Here is a 25,598-nt window from a genome sequence, read left to right as displayed (position 1 = left end):
TGAATTGGGCTGCAATAAACATTCTGGTACAGATGCCTTTGTAATATTGTGATTTTTGGTCTTCTGGGTATAAACCTAGAAAAGGAATTATAGGATCGAATGGCAGGTCTATTTTTAGGTCTCTAAGTATTCTCCAAACATCCTTCCAGAAGGAACGTATTTAGTGTGCATTCCCACCAGTAGTGTAGAAGTGTGCCCTTTCCTCCACATCCACGCCAACATCTCTGGTTTGGGGATTTTGTTATGTGGGCTACTCTTACTGGGGTTAGGTGATATCTCAAAGTAGATTTGATTTGCATTTCTCTGATCATTAAGGATGATGAGCTTTTTTTCATGTGTTTGTAGATCATGCGTCTGTCTTCTTTAGAGAAGCTTCTCTTCAAGTTACTTGCCCACCCTGAGATGGGATCACTTGTTCTTTTCTTGCTAATACGTTTGAATTCTCTGTGGATTCTGGTTATATTAGACCTTTATCAGAAGTATAACCTGCAAATATTTTCTCCCATTCTGAGGGCTGTCTGCTTGCTTTACTTACTATGTTCTTGGCTGTGCAGAAGCTTTTTAGTTTGATCAGGTCCCAGTAGTGTATTTTTGATACTGCTTCAATTGCCTGGGGAGTCCTCCTCATAAAATATTCACCCAGGCCGATTTCTTCAAGAGTTTTCCCTGCACTTTCTTCAAGTATTTTTATAGTTTCATGTCTTAAGTTTAAAGCTTTTATCCAGTGAGAGTCTATCTTAGTTAATGGTGAAAGGTGTGGGTCCAGTTTCAATCTTCTACAGGTTGCCAGCCAGTTCGCCCAGCACCATTTGTTATATAGGGAATCTTTTCCCCACTGAATGTTTTAATTGGCTTGTCAAAGATCAAATAACGGTAAGTAGCTACATTCATCTCTTGGTTCTCTATTCTGTTCCAGACATCTACTTCTCTGTTTTTGTGCCAGTACCATGCTGTTTTGATCACTATTGATTTATAGTACAGTCTTAGGTCTGGTAGCGTGATTCCTCCTGCTGTGTTTTTATTTCTGAGTAATGTCTTGGCTATTTGAGGTTTTTTCTGATTCCATTTAAAACGAAGTATTATTTTTTCAAGATCTTTAAAATAAGACAATGGAGTTTTAATAGGAATTGCATTAAAATTATATATTGCTTTGGGTAGTATACACATTTTAACAATGTTGATTCTTCCCAGCCATGAGCACGGTATGGTGTTTTCCATTTGTTAACTCTTCAGCTATTTCTTTTCTTAAAGTTTCATAGTTCTCTTTGTAGAGATCTTTCACGTCCTTTGTTAGGTATACTCCCAAATATTTCATCTTCTTTGGCACTGCTGTGAAAGGAATAGAGTCTTTGACTATTTTTTCGGCTTGGTTATTGTTCGTATACATAAAGGCCACAGATTTCTGGGTGTTGATTTTGTAGCCTGAGACATTGCTGTATTCCTTGATCACTTCTAAAAGTTTTGTAGTAGAATCCCTAGTGTTTTCCAGATATACGATCATATCATCTGCGAAGAGTGAAAGTTTGATCTCTTCTGACCCTATGTGGATACCCTCGATCGCCTTTTCTTCTCTAATGGCAACAGCTAAAACTTCCATTACAATGTTAAAGAGCAATGGAGACAATGGGCAACCTTGCCTGGTTCCTGATCTAAGTGGAAATGATTTCAATTTAACTCCATTCAGTACGATATTGGCTGTGGGTTTGCTATAGATGGCCACTATTAGTTTAAGAAATGTCCCTTCTATACCAACTTTCTTAAGTGTTCTGATCATGAAGGGATGCTGGATATTATCAAAAGCTTTTTCTGTGTCAATTGAGAGAATTGTATGGTCTTCATTTTTTAGTTTGTTTATGTGCTGAATTACATTTATAGATTTATAGATTTATGTATATTGAACCAGCCTTGAGACCCTGGGATAAATCCCACTTGGTCGTGGTGTATAATTTTTTTGATGTGTTGTTGGATTCTGTTCATCAGGATCTTATTGAGTATTTTTGCATCAATATTCATTAGTGATATTGGTCTATAATTTTCTTTTCTTGTTGGGTCTTTCCCTGGTTTGGGGATCAAGGTGATGTTTGCTTTGTAGAATGTGTTAATGGAATTTAAACCATTCACATTAATTGAGAATATTGATAAGCCTTTCAAGAGTCCAGTGGACATTTTTAATCCTTTTGCAACTGTGGAAATTAGAATTTGATCCAAATTTTCTGGGTGGGTTTACTTTTGTGGTGGAGGATTAAGCTGGTCTTTATGGAGGATAGTTCTGAGAATATCCTGGAGAGCTGGTTTAGTTATGGCAAATTTCTTCAACATGTGAATGTCATTGAAGTATTTAATTTCTCCATCATAAAGGAAACTCAGTTTAGCTGGGTACAGGATCCTGGGTTGAAAGTTATTTTGTTTTAGGAGATTAAAAGTTGATGATCATCCTCTTCTAGCTTGAAAAGTTTCAGCAGAGAGATCTGCAGTTATTCTAATATTCTTGCCCTTGTAGGTGATGGTTTTCTTTCATCTGGGTGCTTTCAGAATTTTCTCCTTCATATTAACTTTAGTGAAATTGATTATGATGTGTCTGGGGGATGTCTTATTTGGGTTGAGTCCTGCTGGAGTTCTGAAACTGTCTGCTATCTGGATTTCAGAATATCTTGGCATGTCTGAAAAGTTGTCCTTCATAATCTCATGGAGAAGAGACTCTGTGCCTTGTGAAGCCGCTTCGTCGCTTTCAGGGATCCCTGTAAGACGAATATTAGTTTTCTTCGAATTATCCCAGAGCTCTCTGAGAGAGTGATCTGTTTTTGCCCTCCATTTCTCTTCCTCTTTGAGAGTTTGGGAGCGTTTGAAAGCTTTGTCTTCAATGTCAGAAATCCTTTCTTCTGCTTGCTCCATTCTGTTACTGAGGGATTGTACTGTGTTTCTCAGATCTTTGAGGGCTGCAACTTCTTGTCTCAATATGTCAAAATCTTTGGTCATTTGGTCTTTGAATTTGTTGAATTCTTGAGACATCTTTTGGGTTACTACTTGGAACTCTTAATTTGATCTTATTTGCTATCCAGATTCTGAATTCGATTTCTGACATCTCAGCTATTTGTTTGTGCATGGGATCTTGTGCTGTGTCTGCCCCACTGATCCTTGGGGGAGTTGATCTACTCTGATTATTCATATTGCCAGAGTTTTTCTGTTGATTTTGCTTCCTGATTGTTTTTCACCGTTGCCTCTGGCCATCCTCAGAATTGGGGAGGTGTCTTTCCAAGATTAGACCCCAGCGGGATCACTCTATTGTTGCTGGATCTTTTTAGGGAGTGACCCTGTGTAGTTCCTCTGGAGCTGCCCCAGCCAGGGAGTTCTGGTTGTGGAAGCAGCTCCGGAGTGTGACACACCCAGATCTAGCAACAGGGCGGGGGGTGGTGCACACAGTTCTGGGAGTGCCTGGCGCTCAATGACTTTGGCACAGAGAGCCCAAGGCTCCAGCAGACTCTGACCAGGAGAAGGGCTCCATGCAGAGGCAGGGTGGGCTCCAGTGGGCACGCGGCTACCAAAGTCCCTGGCCAGGCGAGCGGCCGGTGTGGAGGCAGACAGGGTACAGGAGGGAGGACGCAGGGTTGCACAGCTCCCACAGTTCCTGGTCAGGGCGTGCAGAGGCCCGGCAGGTGCGGGTCACAGGTTGTGGCACAGCTCTTACGGAGGTCTGGGTGGGCGCCGATCACAGTCAGGGAAGTTTTTATGGATGTCTGGGCGGCGCAGCTCTTATGGAGGTCCTGGTGGCGCAGCTCTTACGGAGGTCTGGGAGGGCTGATCTCATATTTTAAATCACATCACAACATTCCTTCAACCTGTGCCCCATTCCACACTTGGGGGACAGAGGAAGTGCTACCTGAAGTGCTTCTCCACTCAACGGTTTGATTCACCATTCTATAGAAACACACAATACTGATTTGAAAGTAGAGCCATTAACACATAAATACTCTACAAAAGATCTGTATCCATTTGTGTCTTTTTTTTTTACTGGAACGCTTCGCAGATTGGGGGGTCATCTCATGCAGGGGCCATGCTCATCTTCTCTAGATCATTCCAGTTTTAGTTTAGGTGCTACCAAAGTGGGCACACTGTGTCATTGTTCTACAAATTTTGACTGACAAGTAAAAATTGAGTATTTATGGTGTACAGTGTGATCTCTATATATATATATAGTACAATGATTAAACCAAGGCAAGCAACAGACCCATAACTTCACATACATTTTGTGTGTGTGTGTGGTGAGAATATTTAAAATCTACTCTTAGCAATTTTCAAGGGTGTATTATTATGAACTACTATGCTGCACCACAGACCTTCAGAGCTCACTCTTTGAGTCTAACTGAAATGCTCTACCCTCTGACCAGCACCTCTCAGTCTCTGGTAACCACCATTCTATTCTTTGCTTCCATGAGTTCAGCTCTGTTGATCCATATACAAGTGAGATCACGCAGGATTTGCTTTTGTAATTGGCTTATTTCATTTAGCACATAATGTCCTCCAGGTTCATCTATGTTGTCACAAATGACAGAATTTCCTTCTTTTTCAAGTCTTAATACTATTCCATTGTGTAATATAATACCACATTTTTTAAATCTACCCATCCACTGGTGGACACTTGAGGTTGGTTCCATACATTGGCTGTCACAAACAGTGCTGCAATCAACATGGGAGTGCAAGTATCACGTAAAGACGACGATTTCATTTCTGTTGGGTATTACCCAGAAGTAGAATTACTAGATCATATGCAGTTCTATTTTTAGTTTCTTGAAGACCCTCCATACCATTTTCCATAATGACCACCAATGTGCACACCCCCCAGCAGTGACGATCATCACCAACACCTGTCATCTCTCCACTTTTTGATCAAAGCCAACCTAATGTGTCATATAAAAGGGCTATTTAAATTCTTAAAAGAGAAAGACAGGGTGGGAATTAGGAAACTGGAAAAGGCTCATCAGACTTGAGACTCAAAAGATTGTTTAAGGGTTTTTAGGGGAGACCAGAGATGTGGACAAAAACATAAAATTTATTTTCCCATTAAAGAAATGGTGCTGATCTGTGAGTAAGCTTGGTTCTGGCAGGCCACATCAGAGGATGTTTTCACTCACTTTACGCAAAGCATATTTTTTAAGTATCTTTCTGAGTTTGTTGATGATAAGACCTCTCATGACCTATACCATTGATTCTTTCAGTATCATGAATCTTAAAATCCCAGCTGAGACCTGGGAGGATACACCGTTGGATCCACAGCAGAAAACATCCACTAGCAAGAACTGTGGTTGCTCCCAACATCAGTAGGCTCAACATAGAAACATGGCCTGGGCCAACCACAATCCTTCTTCCAAGTCTGGGGATACAAATGCCACCAGAAGATGAAAATTATTTTACATAATAGCACCTAGTAATTATAGACATATAACACAGATTATGGGTTTTTGCTGATCCTCTGTACATAAGAATTTAGGGAAATTTCACAGGTTCTTTGATCGTTGTTCACACTATTTGGGGCTAAGGGATGCCAAGCTAGATGTCTATTTCTTATTTGGTTCAAACCTGTTATTTCAACTGCACCCGACTTCCTGGGATTTCAGTGGTAAATCTCCTAGTTAATGCTGGGAAAATGGAACTGGCACTATTTGATTCTGATTGCCTTCAAATAAAATGTGCATTGTACTGGATCTAAGATATTTCATTCGTGAGAATTATTTTATGTTTATTTATTTATACCCAGCATCATTCCTAAAGATTTTGAGACCACATATAAAAATACATACACGAGGTATGTCTGAGATTAAAAAGTAAGTGGGTTAGTAAATATCTCCCCTTCTTGAATCCAAAAGTATTAGGTAGTGATAACCGTGGATAGTTTCACCTAGTCTGTGAAAACTGGAAGTAAAGAAAATGCACTCTGATATATATGACTTCTGCTACTCTCAAACTCATTCACAATATTAAGCCAAAGTATGAAAAAGCCCTCCAGGTGAAATGGCCAAGCTGTTAATCTCCGCTATGGGCAGCTTTCCGGAGCAGGGTTTGTAATTTCTTGACTGCTTATCCATTTCCACCATTTCAATATTTTTAAAGCACTGAATATCAAGAAACAGCACCTCCGCCAGCCCTCAGCCCCTCTGCAGAGTTGGTTTTTTTAATCCTGGGCTGCCAAGACTCAAACCTGCACAGTAACATGTGCCCTGGTCACAAGATCTGGGCAAGAACAAGCGAGATCACTGCTCCTTAGATATAGCTTTGCCTGAGAAACCACCTTCTGCCACCCGACTTGGTGCCCATTTCTTGCTTCTCCCAAGTCTGGGGAGGCAATCTGTCTGCTGTGATTATATTTTCAAGTATTCCACCAAACGGTTACACATTTCAATCATTTGGTTAAATGCCCAAGTGAAAATGGTCATTCAGTCAAATTAAAGGAGTTTCCATCACTTGTTAAATGGCTTTTGACTTAAACAACTATCTGCAACTATGCTTCTGACTCACGAATATACATCCAGCCAACACTTGGATATGTGGAGAGAAATGAGAGCCGTGAGAACTCAGTGTCTATCTTTCCTGCCCGATCAAACTGGATCACAATCACCAAACTGTTCATAAAGGAAAGTTTCATTTTATAGAAAGATTCCAGCTCATACATATAGGAAAATGCTAGGATATCTTGCAACCTCTGATAAAATAATAAATTGAGGCAACGATCAGCAAAAGGCTGCTGACTTCACCACCAAAAGAGGACAAAACAGGCCCAGCACCTGTAGCTCAGCAGTTAGGGCACCAGCCGCATACACCAGGGATGGAGGGTTCAAACCCAGCCCAAGCCTGCCCAACAACATCAAAAATAGCCAGGCATTGTGGCAGGCGCCTGTAGTCCCAGCCACTTGGGAGGCTGAGGTAAGAGAATGGCTTGAGCCCAAGACTTCGAGGTTGCTGTGACACCACAGCACTCTACCAAGGGTGACACAGTGAGACTCTGTCTCAAAAAAAATCAAAGAAAAAAGAGGACAAAACAGTTATTAAATGACTTACACACCACCACTTAGAGATTCTGATCAGGACTTTAACTCCCAATTTGTGGAAAAACAAATGTCATCATTCAATCCAGAACAAAGGAAATAGGATAGGATAAATTAAATAGGAAGGAAAAGAGAGACAGAGAGGTGAGCTTACAGATTAAAAGAGACTAAATGGATCAATCAATTGCAACACACGGACTGTGGGTCATGATTCAAACAAATGGTTTTAAAAAATATTTATGACACAATAAATATTTATGAGACTCATTGGATATTTGATGCTAACAAAGTATTTTTTTAGGTACAATAAAAAATCATTCTTAGCTTTTAGAGGCATCTTTAGAGACATACACCAAAATGTTGAGGTGTATCAGGATGAGCCGATACTGAAAGGTGCTTATAACCACCTGAGGCAGAGGCCAGGGAGTGCTTGGGAGCACGGGTGAGGGACATGATGTCGTCACGGGGACCCTATGGCACTCGCAACTGAGGCTTCATTCTGATTTTCTACATGTTTGAAATTTTTCATAAGTAAACAATATTTTTAAAACTCAAATGAAAGAAACAGTGACAGAAGATTCCCTAAAAGATACCTCGTTCCTCAATTGGTTTAGATACAACGCGACTAACTTGTGAGTAAGCCAGAGAAGCACCTGCAGGATACATGGGCCCAGTCATGCCGGGGCTGGGGCGTGTCCTGAGCCCAAAGGGAAGAGCAGCGTGACAACAGCTCACGGGACCCCCTCACTCCAAGGACACTGTCAGCAGGGGGTTAACGGCCTTGCAGTATGTGGTGTCTTCCTCCTATCTCCCCCTGAAAGACATTTCTTCTTGATTCTAGAATCGGCAATCTTTAGGATTCCCCCAAGCATGTACATTTTCAGGATCGGTGAGTAAAACCGAAACCAATCACCCCATCACACCCATTAGGGTTGCTATAATCTTTAAAAAAATAAAGAAACGCCATCAAGGATAAGGAGAAACTGGGAGCCTCGTGCTTTGCTGGTGCGAACACAGAAGCACAGCCATTGTGGAAAGTGGTCTGGCAGTTCCTTGAGTTAAACAGAGTTATCACATGCCCTGGCATTTCACGTCTGGGTATATTCAGTCACAGCCATGGCGGCATTCTTCATAACGGCCAAGAGGTGGAAGCACCCACGAGTCCACGGACAGATGAATGGATAAACAAAATGTGGAACAGAATCTACAAGTGAAGTTTTACCTAGCCTTTGAAAAGAAGGAAATTCTAACACATACTACCACATGGATGAACTTTGAAGACATTACCTTAAGTAAAATAACCAGTTGCTCATATTGAATGATTCCACCTCTACGAGGCACTTGGAGTGGTCAAAGCCATAAGAAGGGGGTTTTTAGGGGCTGGGGGAGGGAAGTAGAACGTTAGTGTCTAATAGGTATAGACTTTCAGTTTGGGAAGATACCAAAAAGTCCTGGACATTAACAGTGGTGATGGCTAATATACAACAACACGAATGTGCTTCATACTACTGAACTGTATGTTTAAAAATGGTTAAAAGGGTGAATTGTACATTATGCTTATTTTCTCTCTTTTTTTTTTTTTTAAAGAGACAGAGTCTCACTTTATTGCCCTCGATAAAACGCCATGGCATCACAACTCACAGCAACCTCCAACTCCTGGGCTTAGGCGATTCTCTTACCTCAGTCTCTCGAGTAGCTGGGATTACAGGCGCCCACCAGAAGCCCGGCCAATTTTTTTGTTGCATTTGGCAGGGGCCGGGTTCAAACCCACCACCCTCAGTATAGGGGGTCAGCGCCCTACCCACTAAGCCACAGGCACTGCCCAATTTTCTCATAATTTTTTAAAAAATAATACATACAGTCGTACAACCAACTGATCTTTCTCCATGCTGCTGCGAGGAATCACAGAGCCAAATTTGTGGCCAATTTCCATAACTTATAGTAAGAGTATGACATACGCTCTTTTTATCTTTCATTCACTTTTTTTCCTTTGGCCTAATAGGTACCTAATTTTAATGTATGTTATATTTTGCTGTGCTTTGTATATGTTCTAATTTTCCTTTAACCTATTTTATAACAAGGCCCAAGATAAATGGTTGGAGAGAGTGAAAAGAAGTAAAAGAGTATACACTCCATACTATCTACATTCAATTCATGATTACTCAGTATTTTTCTTTTAAATGCTAGTAAGGTTGAATCAAATAATGAATAACTTTTTTAGTTTTTGTTGTTCTTCATAGCAATGTCTCTCTCCTGAAAACAGTTAACAGAGAAAGTAACTGAAATACAATTGTTTCTCCTGCCCTGCTGAGTGTATTTTCTCTTCAGAAATTTAAGAAATTTCTTCTGTATTTCTAAAATACATTAAATAAATCTGTTTCCAATATTCAAAGATTAAGGGAAAAAATGTTGGTCAAGTGGGTGGCCCCTGTACACTAGTGAAAATGGTGGAAAAATCGCCAGGCGCAGTGGCTCATGCCTATAATTCTAGCACTCTGGGAGGCTGAGGCAGGTAGATTGCCTATTCTGTCAGGAGTTCGAGACCAGCCCGAGCAAGAGTGAGACTCTGTCTCTAAAACTAGCCAAAAATAGTTCTCAGTCAAGGTTCAGGGAGAAATTTTCCACACCGGGATTTGGTTATTTACCAACATCACATGGCTCGAATCCCAGCTACTGGGGAGGCTGAGGCAAGAAGATCACTTGAGCCCAAGATTTGAGGCTGATGTAAGCTATGACACCATGGCAGTCTACCATGGGTGATAAAGTGAGACTCTGTCAATGGTGAGAAAATTAGCCACAATTGATGGACTTCATAATTAAGACCAAAAGAGAAATACTAGTATTTTCTGAAAGCTCTGTACTGAGACAGAAGAAAGCAAACAGTCTCGTTCAGACCAGACATAAAGAGGGCCCGAAAGGAAGTTTAAATCATGTGGGCTGTTCCGTACTCAACCAACACTAGACTGGCTCTCACCTAATGCCGTGTGTTACCCTTCAAACTCCCTGAGTCATAGGGCTCATCCTCGTAGTGTGAAGGAGAGATGATGGGAAACCTACTGATGCTGGGGTGACTCTCCTGGGGCCTCGACCACAGCTCGCCCTGACTGCAGAGACAGGTGGCCCACCAAGGAGCACCTCCCCGGAGGCCTGTGATTTCGGGGCACATGTCTCATCATGCCTGCGTGAAGTTCCTGCTGTATCATCTCAGGATGCTCTGACAACAACCCTGTCAAGCGAACAGTCTTCCCCTCATTTTACAGACCAAAAACAGGGCTTAGAGGGGTAAGAAACTTGTCTAGAGTCTACAAGGCTTACCCAACTCCAGTTACCTCTGGGCATCCTGAATTCTTATAGACAATGTCACAATTTTTTTTGCAGGGTGGGGGTGGGGCTTACTTTCTGGTTCTGACGTACATCCCGAATGGCTGAGGTTGATGGAAAAGTGATCTCTAAACAAGTGACATGTTTCTGTGTTAAGCCTTATTTCCTTGACTTCTCTCGACAGTGGGTTCAGGTCCACCCTCCAAGCACAGCATCTCTACACATGTCATTGTCACCTTCTCCGACTCTGTGCTTGTTCTTTTCTGCACCAGGACAACGTGGCTGTACCATCCCAGGTGACACCTTACAAAGCAGAAGACGTTTGCAACACAGGTTTGCAAAGGGCTCTTTCTCCTTCCAAATATTATCTCACCTCTCCATGTTTGAAAAAAAAAAAGAAAGTTGAGATCATCAGGCACAAGGAAAAAGATAGATAAAATGTGTCCTAAAACATCTCCAGTGAACCATTATCACCCCGTGAAGGGGCTTCAGATTAACTGAGGAAGGAGAACTTTGTTTCCCCGAGTGCGGCCCCATTTAAGAAGTTTGCGCCCATTAGCAGACTGCTGTTCTCACCGTCTTGTAAATCGAGATGGTTCAGTTAATTATAAACATATTTCAAAGTCATTCTTTCTGGCCTTTTTCCTGGAATGAATGACTGCCACACCACAGCTCACAGAATGGGCTTCAGTAGTTTTCGGTCAAGGTTCAGGGAGAAATACACCAGAACTCGGTTATTTACCAACAGCAAGTTGGACACAGGCCGATGAGACACCAATATATTTCCCTTTGAAGGCTGACATATTGCCTGCTGCTTCCAATGCTGTTTTCTTGGCCGGCAGACAAATAACTGAGGATGTTTCAAAAATCACCTCCCATTGAAGTCAAGGGGAAAAAAATTTCTTGTGATTGGTTCATCTCACAGACATTGATCTCATTCTCCTCTGGGGGATGAAAGGTGACCGCCCCGGAGTGGGGTCCATCTCCTGACCTCAGGGAGCCACCTCCCTTGGGGTCAGTCTTCCCACACAGATGTTCAAGAAAAAGTCAGCGAACGTTCAGCACCTTGGCTATCAACGGAGATGTGTAACGAGCCATCAAAACATTTTCCTGATGTCTTGGGCTGACTTTTGTTTGAAGAGCCTAAGAGAATCTGACGCAGAAAACATGCTTTGCAGTGGTTTGAGGTCACAGAGACGTTACTGTCAGGCTACTGGGACCCTAAAAACTCACAGGAGCCCAAACGATTTCTGAACATTAAGGTTTCTTACTGCAGAATCTTATCTTGTACCAAACATTCTAGATGTGCATCTCTAAATGGTAGGGCCAAAGAATTTTGAGTTGTAATTTTTAAAAAAGCATTTTAACATTCTAAAAGTAGTTCTCCTTAATGAAGAGAAAAGGATCTTAAAGGCTATGTGTCCCACCTCCTAACTGATAAGGGATGATCCCTCTATGTTTTGAATACCTCAAGTGAGGGAGAGCTCAGGACGCGACAGCACTGGACAGCATTAGTACAATGTAAAGTTATAAATGTGTAATCAGATCAATGCCCCTCCTCTTCTGGAAGCAGGTTTTATGAATATGAATTAACTTTTAACTTGAGGTCACTCAGAAAGAATACGAGGATCTTTACTGAGTAAAATCTTCAAAATTAACATAACTTCTAGGATTGATGCTATCTTATACGTGATCTAAGACAACAGCATTGCAATTTTTTTCATTCATTCGCTTCCTTATACATATGTAAGTTCCTTATTTTTCAATTTCTACTTAACTCAGTGTGTATTTATTATTCTTGGTGCAGTATTTTAGAACATACAATCTCATTATAGGGTGACATTATATCCCTGTTGCCTGAAGCCCTCCATGTGTATACCAATTAGTTTGGGTGACAAATTTAATTCAAGGATTATAAAGTTTTAAGTATTTTTTAAATTATACTAAAAATCGCCACAAATGAAGACTGGAATCTCCTGCCTTCCATCATCTTCCACCCTTCTCAACTAGTAAGCTTTTATTTTATTTTGAAATGACTGATCTTGTTGACTGTGGAGTATTTTTTTGGTTGTAGTTGTCATTGTTGTTTGGCAGGCCTGGGCTGGATTTGAACCTGTCAGCTCCAGTATATGTGGCTAGCGGCTTAGCCACTTAAGCTACAGGCACTGAGCCTGACTATAGAGTATTTTTATTTACTACAAGCTCCTCTGTGCTGCAAAACCACCTTTGTGCAGAGGCTAGAGCCTGGCCCTCTGTGTAGATGGATTGGCCCCAAGGAACAGGGCTCCACTTTCACTAAGACACTGAAAACTGAAATAAATTAATAAATAAATAACAAAAATAAATTAAAAATGAAAAAGATGCTGAAAACCAGAGAAAACCTCTCTGAGGCAGGCACATCATGTTGGCAACAGAGACGTTCTCCTACCCGAGAAAGCATTCCCTTTGATCTATGAGCGCCTCAGTCTACCGGCCTGCACAAGTGCATGGTACTGCCCACTTCACAGGGCCACACTTCACGTTCAAGAATGAACGTGGGGGGAGCCATCAGGAACCCCCAGCCACCAGGAACAAAGAGAGAAAGAAAGAGAGAGATCTTTAGTGCCACTTTTCCAGCCTGTGAGAGACAAGGGCTCCCGCTGACTTGAAAGAGAGAGTCACCCGCAGACAGAAGCAGCTCCCCGGCGGACAGAGCCCATTTCCCTACTGTCATTGTCCAAAAGTGCAAAGGGCAGGGAACGCACAGGAGCCTAAGAACTGTGGGGATCAAAAGACAAGACTGGGAAAGGCACTCACCGATGGACTCACAAAAGAAACTCTGAAAACACAGGTGTCTTGATTCAAAACTTACCTGTAAAGACGGTGTGCCAGGAACAGTTTTTAGGGAGCCCTCTGATCCCTTGATAGAATATGTTCATAATTTTTCACACTAGAATGTGCTATCCCATGTTCTCACTATCCTAAGCTAAAAGCCTAATGGCAGTTCAATGGTCACTCGCAGAGGAGATAAATTTCAAAATACCTAGGTAGACAGCATTCTGCAAGGTCCATTCAAATGATTAACAAAACTGTAATGGGTGATACTATTTTGGCATAAAATATTAAGACCCGCAAGGCTGAAGTATGGGTTTGGACAATTGCAAAGTGTCACCATTGTTTTGGTTAACTCGCGGTCAAGTAGAGGGAAGACGCTCTTCTGTTCATTTATACATGCTACTAAAATCAAATGGGGAAAAAAAATGAGAACAGTAGGAGATACCGCCCCAAGCAGCATTTTCCCGGCAAGGGCTGCATCTCAAGAACCCTTCAGAGCACTCTGGGAATGCATAGAAGTTTACGAATCAATCTGCTAAATTGGCTTGGCTAAATTGATTATGCTTTTGTGTGTGGGTCCAGTTGAAAGGCATCTCAATCAATCTACCAGGCCCTCCCAGGGCACTGTCAACCAGTGCAGAGAGAATCAGGGGACACCCTGAAAGAGACGCAGATTCAGGGTCAATTAGACCTGGGCTCCACCTGCCACCTCACTGGCCAGGGTGCTCTGGATGAGTCTGAGAGCTCGCTGCAAGGAGGATTATTGTACAATCCTGGAAATATGCATGATGCTGGCATGATGGCCTGTCCAATATATCCCCAAGAGTCAAGCGTTGTGCTGGGTCTGACCCTGGGAGCACAGAGCTAAACAACCCAGCATGGCAGAAGCCCACCCCTGCACCTCTAAAATCTCTCTGCACTGTAGGCCAGGTGGACAAGTGACAGAGAGAGAGGACAGTTCTGAAGACATTAATATGATACGCTTGCATACACTTAACCAAAATAGGGCTTTAATTTCAGTATCTGGAAGAGCCAAACTGAAGTTCTAAAGTAAGAATTCTTAGATGTCAAACGTATTCCATTTTATGATCTGTATAATTTTGCCTTTCATATGTCGTTAGCTGGGAGAAATTATGCACATGATTCATCTCTTTCAAAAGCACACGTGGCCGTTCACGGTGGACTTCCCAGGGGCTGTCCACAGCCAGAAGAGCCTTCAGTCCTGAACACGTCGGAGGCAGAAGCTACAGGCCCAGAGCTGCAAAGGCATCTCAAAGCTGACCCCATGGGCCCTCTCGCTGCAAAACTGAGGCTTGAAGTCGGGGGGAGTTGTTTGCTCAAAATCAAACAATGAAGGCCTTGGGTTAGGATTTTTAGTAAACCCTATAAACCTGTGACCAGAAAAAAAAAATTGCCACAGAGCCTTATTCCCTGATATTTCTAATGCTATAGTCAATGTTGTCAGCCTGTCTGGTACAGGGTCTGCCATTCGGAAAAGTTTTCCTCCAATATCATCACAAAGGAGAAAGACCAAGACAGGTCAAGGTCATTTTAGACTTCCCAATATGATACATGATGCAGGGCCCAGTATCTAATATGTGTAGGGGTGGCAAATCTGAGCGACTGAAATAAAAATCATCAAAGGGACCCTGTGAACATTATATAGGCACTTGCAGTCCCATGGTAACTGACATCATGCTGGGATGGGAAGTGCTGGGATGGGAAGGTCAGCAAATCAAACTTTTTTTTTTTCTGCAGTTTTGGCTGGGACTGGGTTTGAACCCACCACCTCCGGCATATGGGACCAGCACCCTACTCCTTTGAGCCACAGACACCACCCAAATCAAACATTTTAGCCTACATTTTAGAGTGCCCTTTATATTCTTCTACAAAAATCAAATGCTCCACATTAACTTCTGAGCACAATTTCTAATCATTAATGAGTGTGTTTTAAAACGGAATAGCCCACTCAGAGCAAGACTTACCAATGGTCAGGAAGAATTCGGTCCCTGTTTCATAATTCTCCAACTGCTGATCCTCGCTGATTACTAATTCTGGTTCTGTCTCTGGGATTAAGGGAACGTTCTATCTCGAACGTGCTCATTTACAGACCAGGCTGTTCTGAGTCTAATTTCCAGTTCAAACACACTTCGATGCTTCAAAGCAATTTTGTACCCTCATAGGAGACGGTCAAGACCGGAGCAGGACAGAAGCTGCCAGAGGCACAGACAGTCGGGGAACCTCACGTAGTTTAGGAATGAAGACATCAAAGAACCTGTCTATGGGCTGAGGGAAAGGAACCAGGGGAGACAGTTCAATATGAAGCTGACGTGCAGGGGGATGGACACGGTCCCCCCTAGCAGCTGACACGGGGATGGGCCTCAGGGCATCGTTGGAGGGCAGGGAGGGAAGGTGGCACTGGAGGTACAAAGGCAGGCAAGTAAGGAAGAGAAGGGAGGGAGAGAGAAGGAGAGAGAAAGGAAGACAGCCAAATAAAGCCCCAGAGCAGAGACACTGGAAAGGAAGGGAAGTCAACAGTAGATAGACAGGTGAAAAAACGGGGATTAAAAACCTCTTTGCCGAATGGTCTGGAATTTAACAGGGAAGTTCGGTGCAACCACACATCTGTATATTGTAGGTGTGCACTCATGGATTGGACTTTATTCTGCTGAAAACATTTCTAATTAATGTCTTCTCTTAAAGAATGTGCTCAATTTGGGATGGGTAAAGAAAGAGATCATTCAGTCAGATTGATTTTTGTGGAGTAACAAGTCAAAACTACTTGAATCCCAGCCTTGAACAAAGTTATATATCCATGTAGGGGAAAAAAAATACCTCCTACTAAAGAGAAACTCAAACCCTAAATTAGCAGGGTTAATTCACAGTGTGGACATAAGAAATAGCAAATACTCAGAGTTTGATATTTGGGTTGTCAAAGTGAGAAAAGAAAGCAGACTAAATTCTATAGAATAAGCTTTTTCTGATCACAGAAATTATGAAGAACTTGGTAGATTTCTTGGCTGTAACAACTTGTAAGTATCTAGAAGAGCCCAGATTTTTGAAGCCCTGAGGATACTTGCTAAAACTAAGAAATTTGGCAGTAGTCTTTGCACGCAATTTGGGTTTTCTTTCAGAGTTGATATCTTACCAAAAACAGCCATCTGCGTTCCCTCTGGGAAAGGTTCCACTGTTCTGTTGCCATTGACATGATGTTTGGCTAAAAAAAAAAAAAAAGGAAAAAGAAAGAAAGAAATGCAAGTTTAAGTGTAAAGTTCTACGCACATACTAACACATATCATTGAATGTGTCAATGAATTTACTTCTCATTTATTAGTTAGAAATGCACCAAACCTTACCCCTGAGTTTTGATTATTTTGTTTTCGATCTCAGTAACAGAAGGGCCTAAAGATCATCAAGGTCAAGTGTGTTGTTTTACAAAGGCATGTACCAAGGGTTTGTATAGAGCCAGACAGTCAGTGACAACTGGGTCAACCCAGCCTGAACACTCCCGACTCCTGGCCAGAGCCCCCCTGCCAAGCCATCCCCTGGAGAACAAGGGAAGCTCTTGGTTTCAGGCTGAACTGGGAGTGGCTTTTTCCTGAAGACTCTTAACAATATAAACAGAGATGCAATCAGTATTTAAAAAGAGAGAAACCCTGGGACCAATGTTTCAAGAAAGAGGACAGCAACACACGCCATCTCACAGCAGTCCAACCTCTGTTCCCAGCGGCCAAGGACACCTGCCTTCTTAGAGGCCAGAGAGACATTCCAGAAATGTACTGTTCTTTGTGCCCCTGGTCCTCCCAGTCAATTATCTGCCCACCCTCCTGTACTTCCAGGACTTGAAAGTGGTAAGTGACCAGGCTGTGATCTTCCAGCATTCGCTTGTTCTCATAACCCCCAAACTATGACCGACAGAGAACATCCGAGTACGCCCTACCTGTGAGTATTTTAATAATATCCTCACCAAGCTTTGAATATGAACATTTGCATAGAAAATACATACAAAAAAAGATAGCAAACAGGCTTCCACACTGCAGCATTGAGCTCTTACGTTGTGATTTGGATTGACCCAACGTGACCTCAGCACTAAAGCCAGGCCTTACGGGGTCTAGGGAAGGATGACATGGGTCCTGCCCTTGAAGAGAGCGCCTTCTCTCCCTCATAATTATATGCTAAGTCCTGAAATGGGGAGTGGGGGCACCTGCAGAGTTGGCAGAGGGAGGGCAAGGTGGGAAGTCAGGGCCTGCTACACAGAGGAACTGACACTCGGCAGTGTTCAAGGACAGGCAGGGTCTGCTAAGGCAAGGGTGAGGGTCAGAGGCATCTTCCTGGGCCCGACAACAGTCTAGCCTGGGTGGAGTAGAGGCATTATGTTCAGAAGCAACAGTAATTAAGGATGGATTTCGACTGGGACCGGGTGGTAGAAGATCTCAAGCACCCACGCAAACTCATGGGGACCCTGGCAGCTTCTGCAGCACTAGTGAAGGCTACAGACCACTGTCATATAGGCCATCCCCTGTTGGCCAAGACATGGTATGTCACATGACTGTAATACACTTTTATGTAATATGTACATGTGTCCCTTATATAAAAATAATCATTGAAAATGGCCGTTGAGAAATAGTTCCCCCGCCAGGTGCCCTGGCTAGCAGGAGCCCCTCTGGTTTGCTCCTACAACGTCCACCCGGCATCCCTTTCCCATTGGCCCACTCCCATCTGAAGCTGGTAGTGCTGCGGGAGACGGAACAGAAACGCCCCGTGCACTAGAGAAGATGGATGAAGTTTGTCAGCTGCTCCCTGCTCACTGAAGAGGTTCCTGTGGGCCCTTTCTTGTCTTTTACTGCAGAACCTGAGGCCCAAGGATAACAGGTTCTGTAAACTTCATTCTGCCCTTTCCTTCTGACATACGGCTGAGTCCTGTGGACGGCAGACACAGCACTCGCAGTAAGAGACAGCACACAACCCAGGGCTAAGAACATGGGCTCTGGAACAAGACAGCCAGCCTGCGACTCTCAGCCCTCCCCCTTCCTAGTCATTTGACTTTGGTTTAGTCAGTTAACCTCTCTATGCTGCTGTTTTCTCATTGTCTTCCTTTGTACATGGAAGACATGTCTTCCTTTGTACATGTTCATTCCTGCATGTCTTCCTTTGTACACACCTGATGTGTTGTTTTGAGAATTAAATAAATGTGAAAAGCATTTAGAATAGTGTCGAGTACATAGCAAATACCATGTACTTGTTAGACTAGTATTATCACCTACGGGTGAACTTCATTTCTCACAGTATTTCATGACACATATCTGCATATGCTCCATTTCCACATCCATGGCAGACATCACTAATCAATCACAGCACACTTCCATGATCCCCAAATGTCAACAGAATCCTTTCCCAACACAAGACCCTACACAGTGAGCTTCTTACTGCTTGAAGGCAGCATGTGTGATTAAATCATCTTGCCATTCCTGGTCTGAGTGAATAAAATAGAAATACAGCCCAAGGGAAGAAGCCATTTTCCTCATTTCTATTTGATACATTGCAATAAAACCCCTCTGAAAATCTTCCAAACTCTATAAACAGCTTGAAAGAGAATGGGGTGGAGTGGGGGGGATATGAGAGCTACTTTCCATTTCATAATGAGAAAACAGAATGCTCTTTAAAATCAAGCAATGGCATTCTTTTCCTGGAAACCACAGGGAAGTTTCTAAAGGCATTTTCCCATTCAAACTCTGCTAAGGCAAGTATTGGGGGGCCAAAGAACTAGAGAGCTTTTAAACTCTTTATATGGGTTAAATAAAATTGGGGGGAAGAGTGGAATAACCTGGGAAGTTAAATCAGCATTTTTTAATTTTTGTTTTAAAATTAACAGAACATTTTACTGCAGCAATAAACTCACAAAACAGAAAACTCATTCAGAGGCGAGGTCCAGGCAACTGATTACCAGCTGAGTGTGCAGTGGAGACAGGAGGCCTCTGACAGGGACATCTGCTGCCTGGCCACAGCAGGGTGACACCTCCAATCTGGCTGGCTGGCCGCAAGTGCCTGCTCCTCTCTCTGCTCCATGGGGGCACGTTCCAAAGCCACATGCCCCAGGAGGACAACCTCTGCTGATGGCAATGACTTGTCCTCTGCCAAGGGTATATGAGGACGAGGAATATATTTTCATTTATCTTGAAAGCCAAGTGCTTGAGGAGCACACAGGTTAATTAGACTGGGTCACAGTCAACTTTTGTAGAGATTTTGAAGGGGATCTGGGGGACATGCTCAAAGGCTCTAGAAGGTGATACTGATATTGCTTTTTATTTTGAAAATGTCTAATGCATTTCAAATTTTATGGCTGCTTTCTTCCTTAAAAAAGATGCAATAAAACTGCTCAATAATAATGAACCTACAATAACTCAAATTCGAGGGAATATTCCTCCCAGCAAGGGCTGAACTCCCTGTCCTGTGCTCAGACTAGGAAAGCTAAAATTCATTATCTTTTAGGGCGAGAAGGTAGGGGATCAGGTGATAAATGACAGGTAAGTGGGGGGACAGGAAGATGCATCCCCAGACTCTCAGCATTCAAGGGTGTAGGTCCAGTTTCCTCTGACTGGGTGACTGAGGAGAAACTACCTAATTGGAGATTCCAGAAACAGCAGCTACTGTTCTAAGAGTCCTGATCAGTCACTGACCAACCGAAATCAACCCAGGACTGGAAGAGCCTTGGATCAGACTACACCCACAGAGCTGCTGGGCCGCAAGAAGTGTGCACCCCTCCCAGTTGTGTTATTAATCCTAGGACAGCCCAACCCACACATCACACCACTGAGCTGTCTGGACTGACTTACCGTATGTCACCTCTAATCATTCAAGCCATCACTACACCGATCAGTGGAGAGCAAGGCCCTAGCGGGGCTGAAGCAAAGCACACTGATCTCACTAATATGGCCATAAAGGTTCATCAACCCCAAAGCAAAATATGGTCTCACTGTTGCTCCTATTATCTGTTTCTCTGAGGTTCTTTCTCAAGGTCACGAAGTCATGGTGTCTCAAAGGACATGTCAGATGGAACTAAGTAGAGTCCCTGTGTGGCCCACAGCCTGCCTTGGACCAGCCCCTCCTGTGTCCAGCAGTAGGACCCTTGGGGACACTGAGTAAGCACCCTGAACCCACCCAAAGCAACCTCTTCAGCAAGCTAGAGATGGTCTGATTGTCACTCATTCAGATCTGGAATGGGGGCACGGGGAGGGCAGAGGCACCAGGCTTCATTGTCCATGTTGTTTTTATCCCTTACAATTCCTACAATTTGACGCCACGGCGTTTCAAAGTGAAAGTTAACCAAGGGTGGGTTTTGCCTCAATAGCATGCTCAAGAGGGGACAATAGGGATGGACATGGTGGTGGGTGAGTTTCTGGGTGGGGCTGCTCAGCCCTGGAGTCAACCTCCCTCCCTCCAAGTCCTGTGTCTCAAGAAGTCCCAATGCTCCTTACCAAAGTGAGTGCAATAGGCAGCTGGAACTGGTTTGTGATAACGAGAGACTAGATAGGGAACCTTCCACAATGGCCATGGTGGGAATGGGACAAATATTTTCACCTGCTGCAGATGTGGAAGGCAAACTCCACTTTCAAAGCTCTAGGAGGAGGGCGAGGCAGCCCCCACTCCTCCATGCATGATGACCAGCAATTGCATGCAAGCCGGGGCTGCCCTCAAAACAAAAGGCTTTAGGGATAAACAGAGGATGATCAGGTGAGAACAGGGTGAGATCCATCACTGAAAACAACTCATGTATCATTCAGCACTTTCTTCTTGCGCTCTGACTGCTGGCCTCCCTCCAGTGAACTCCGTCCACTGCTACCAGACGCCTCCCTCCATCTGCTCCCAGAGCAACAAGCCTCCTGGCCAGGGAAGGTGCTGCTCAGACTGTTCGGGCAGCCCCCATGCCTCCTGTCGTCTCTGTGCAGAAGATACCAAGCAGGACAAGTAGGTCAAGGCCAGGCCGAAACCCCAGCCTGCACAGTGGCACATCTCGGTGAGGCCCACAGTGACACTTGAGGCTGTGTCACCTCTGTGCTCACTAGCAAGGATTTTCTCAGCACTGAGTACATGCCAGGTACTCATGTTGTGGGGGTACAAATAAATTTTGTAGACCCTCTATTCAAGGATGCTCATTTAACCAACAAAACTTGTTCAGAGAAATCCTAGGGAAGACAGATTTCTAGCCAAAAACATGAGCAAATGAAGATGAGAAGAAAGCATTCTGCAAACACAGCACATTTTTATTTTTAATGTCCTGCCTGTGGTATTTCCTGATGTCCATTTGGTGCAGAAGGAAGCCAGAGGCCCTAGAAACTGGTGTGGAGATTGTCTCTGCAGACTCCCATGACCCTATACAAGACAGATTCCAAGATTCCATCGCCATAGAAAACATAAGAACAGATATTATACAGAAGAACAGTTAAATATAGAAATAAGTAAATATACAAATCGATGCTGAATCCTACCAGATACTGGTTTTAATTCACACAAATAGCAAAACTTAAAAAAAACATGAAGGTGCAGTGAGACCAGGATGCGCTGCTTGGGAACATGAAGAGCCGTAGTCTGTTTGGAAAGTGACCTGGTCACAGGCATCGAGAACATCAGAAGCATTTCAACCCTTTCGCCTGGTCTCTCCAATGATAAAGACCTGCTTTTGGAAATCAGCAGAATTGAGATAAACGTCTCCAAAGACATTTACAACTGAATTGTTTATAACAGCGAAAAATGGCAATCAACCTAAGTGGCCCAACCAAAGGAAAACAGTAAATCGCTGTGCAGTTCTAAATGGAATATCATATAGTCATTTGTAAAATATGACCATAAATACTTTTTTCCAGGAAAAAATCGTCAGGAAATAGTAATGATAGAGTTGAGTGGGGGGTGGCAGGAAGCAAGATACTAAAAAAGTACCCTAGTCAATTAAGCAAAGAACAAAGTCACAGAAAAATGACAAGAAGGAAACATGGTAAAAGTGTAAAAATGGCTCCTGCTATATGTAGATTTATGGGTGATTTTTCTTCCTTTATGCTTTGATGTGCTCCCAAGTTTTTCTTAAGCAAATATTTCTTTGATTATCAAGTAAACTGTAAAAGGAAGAAGGACAAAAAGAAACTAAAAAGCAGCCCTTGGGAAGAGGCAAGCTGGCCTGTCAGGTCTATTTTCAAGCTGTAAAGATCTAAGCGTGCTCCTCCGAGCACCATTCTTTGGTTTTGAGTAGAAAGAAAAAGAGAAAGCAGCCAACCTCTCTTCAATGGGAATAACCAACCACCCGCTTATTTCCTGCCATGTCACATAAAGGCTCATCAGAGGGCCTTTTTCTTTCCAGGGTTCTTAGGAAGAAAACCTTGAACTCTCTCAGCTTTTGCTACCTAAGAAACTGCCCGAGTGATGAGCAGCTGAGTTGCCCAGGGACTTCCAGAGCAACTCGCGAACCAGCCATGTGCTGGTCTATTAAATCCTTTCTGATGAGGGCCATGCCATTGCCCCTGCCCAGGGTCAGGCTCCTGAGTGAGCTTAACAATTGGCAGCTGTGCGTGTGAGGGAAGGACTCAGGAAGGGTGACATGGGGACTGGGGTGCATCTCTGCCCCAGGAGCCACATCCTGACCAGAACACATCATGCTCAGACACTGTCCTTACTGTCAGTGACGCAAAAAGGAAAATATAAAACCTGTCCTCTCTTCAGCCTTCCCCAACCTGCAGTGCTCGCCCCACCGCTTGGAGCTGCTGAGCAGACATGGGGACACAGGCTTCTGTGTCACCAGCACTGCCTACAGCTCTCAGAGCACTCTGCCGTGATTAGACGCCCCAGTTCATACATTACCCCAGCCAAAGCACTCCACCATCGTTAATTTACTTTTTAGAAGAATTCTGTTTTCACTTTTTTAATACTTTTAATTACCACATTTAAGAGCTATGTCTAACTTAGGTGTCTCCAACAAGTATATAATATTATATTAACTAATGGACGATTTCCATCAATTAATGAAATCCCCCCTCAACACAAGCAATTCCTAATGACTACCAAAATTAGATAATCTTGAGACTAGAAATTACGATTAAAACGAGGCTATCTTAAGGATTAAAATCTGTATCGCAGCCTGGTGCATGGGACATTCTCTTGAGTAACAATTGTGAAATATAGGTACACGGGGTGGCGTCTGTGGCTCAGTGGGAATGGTGCTGGCCCCATATACCAAGGGTGGTGGGTTCGAACCCAGCTCCAGCCAAACTGCAACATAAAAATAGCTAGGCATTGTGGCGGGCGCCTATAGTCCAAGTTACTTGGGAGGCTGAGGCAAGAGAATCGCCTAAGCCCAAGAGCTGGAGGTTGCTGTGAGCTGTGACCTCATGGCACTCTCCCGAGGGTGACAAAGTTAGACTCTGTCTCTAAAAAAAAAAGAAAGAAAGAAATATGGGTACACCAAAACAGATAGCTGCAAACCACAATGGGTTCTTTTATACCAAGGAATGTAATTCCTTCTTAGAATGGGTACAGGCGAAACTTACTAAAGGCAGAATACAAATGTCTACATACAATAACTAAGAAAATGCCATGAAGGCTACGTTGAACAGTTTGATGAGAATATTTCAGATTGTTTATGAAACCAGCACATTGTACCCCTTGATTGCACTAATGTACACAGCTATAATTTAACAATAAAAAATAAATTAAAAAAAGAAACCCAAGGAATGTAATTCTTGATTCTAAAACCAATTTTAGGTTTGTAAGATGAATGTTAAACACACCCATAAGAACCACACCAAAATCATACTCTTTGTTCTTGTTCTAAAAAACGGTGCCCTCCAAAGACCTATCAGGGCCTGACTTCCCCACACACAGAGGAAGCAAAGTCCTTTGCCTTCTCCCCAGCATTTAGTCATGGAAGTTCTTCCACGATAAAATAATCAGTGCGATAAAAAATAAAAATAAAGGCTCGGCGCCTATGGCTCAAGCAGCTAAGGCGCCAACCACATACACCTGAGCTGGCGGGTTCGAATCCAGCCCGGGCCCACCAAACAACAATGACAGCTGCAACCAAAGAATAGCTGGGTGTTGTGGCGGGTGCCTGTAGTCCCAGCTACTTGGGAGGTGGAGGCAGGAGAATCACTTGAGCCCAGGAGTTGGAGGTTGCTGTGAGCTGGGATGCCACAGCACTCTACCTAGGGCAACAGCTTGAGGCTCTGTCTCAAATAAATAAATAAATAAATAAATATAAATCAGTGTTGGGAAGAGTATCCGGGTCCTCTGGGTGTAATAAAGACAGGAGGCCCACCAGGTATCTTCTCCTCCAGCTCCTACCATCACTCAGGAGCCTATCTGTGCACCTCTAAACATTAAATCTGCTTTTACAAGCAGATCTATACAATGCCCCAGAGAAGAGGTGACACCTGGTTCCAGTAAAGCTCCATGGCATAAGGCAGACCTTTTGTTCTTCCCTTGTGAACGTGTCAGCAGCCTTAAGCAGGTAGCACATTGTTCCCTGATGGGACATTATCTGCCAAGAGGTTGCAAGAGGTGCTGTCAGCTGTCAGTCAGCAGCTGAGCTGGAGTGCACCGGGAGCGCCCCCTCCCTCCACACACCCACGCCCAGACAGTGATAAATGATCCGGCCTAACGCTCAGTTGAGCCTGCCCAGCCCCAGACCTCCTGGCAATCTGCTCAGACCAACACCAGCCTCTCCCCCGAGTGGCCGCTCAGCATTACGAAGCCAGCCTGCAGCAGGGGAAGGTCAAGTGTGTTGGCTTTCTTGCTGTTTGTTCATGAAAAGGACTTCTGACTTTATTTCTTCATGGAAACTCCAAATCAAAAATGGAACATGGAACAATCTTGTTAGAGACCTTATGACAAACTTGTCTGGGTTCTCTTTTTACATTAGAAATAAAGAGATAGCTAAATTATGTGACTTTAAGGAGAAAGAAAGAGGAATCATTGCAGGTGTTGATTTTGCTCATGCTGGCTGGTCACCATTAAAAATAAGGTAAGGCGCCGGCCCCATATACCGAGGGTGGCGGGTTCAAACCCGGCCCCGGCCAAACTGCAACCAAAAAATAGCCGGGCGTTGTAGCGGGCGCCTGTAGTCCGAGCTACTCGGGAGGCTGAGGCAAGAGAATCGCTTAGGCCCAGGAGTTGGAGGTTGCTGTGAGCTGGGTGAGGCCACGGCACTCTACCGAGGGCCATAAAGTGAGACTCTGTCTCTACCAAAAAAAAAAAAAAAAAAACCCAGCCCCTGCCAAAAACTGGAAAAAAAAAAAAAAAAAAAAAAAACAGCCTTCCAATATATGAAACTGTTGTCTGTTGTTGGGGCTCAGAAGAAGACAAAAGAATCTCAGGGGAATAAAATATAAGGAGAACACGAACCTGGAACATTAACAGGGCTCATCACGGATTAGCTTCCACGAT

The 25,598-nt window shown here is 43.5% G+C and overlaps 1 protein-coding gene and 1 non-coding gene across 4 annotated transcripts in view; both read right to left on the bottom strand.

Moving 5' to 3' along the window:
• The window catches only part of MSRA (methionine sulfoxide reductase A), a 340,470-nt gene that overhangs the window by 181,902 nt on the left and 132,970 nt on the right, over positions 1–25,598 (bottom strand). The window contains exon 2 of one of the 3 annotated variants that reach the window (XM_053578475.1): positions 16,321–16,389. The exons of 1 other annotated variant lie outside the window; for it this stretch is intronic. In XM_053578475.1, the coding sequence (XP_053434450.1) occupies positions 16,321–16,389 (69 nt within the window). Of the gene's footprint in view, positions 1–16,320; positions 16,391–25,598 lie in introns of all 3 variants that reach the window. One more of the 3 variants, XM_053578477.1, reaches the window with a different exon arrangement.
• Positions 4,003–4,108, bottom strand: LOC128576645 (U6 spliceosomal RNA). The gene has a single exon (XR_008377474.1). It is a non-coding gene; the product is annotated as a U6 spliceosomal RNA (small nuclear RNA).

This window comes from Nycticebus coucang, chromosome 24 (assembly GCF_027406575.1).
Source record: "Nycticebus coucang isolate mNycCou1 chromosome 24, mNycCou1.pri, whole genome shotgun sequence".
Taxonomy (NCBI): domain Eukaryota; kingdom Metazoa; phylum Chordata; class Mammalia; order Primates; family Lorisidae; genus Nycticebus; species Nycticebus coucang.
Note: the sequence above shows the minus strand (reverse complement) of the source record. Positions and strands in the feature narration are given on the sequence as shown.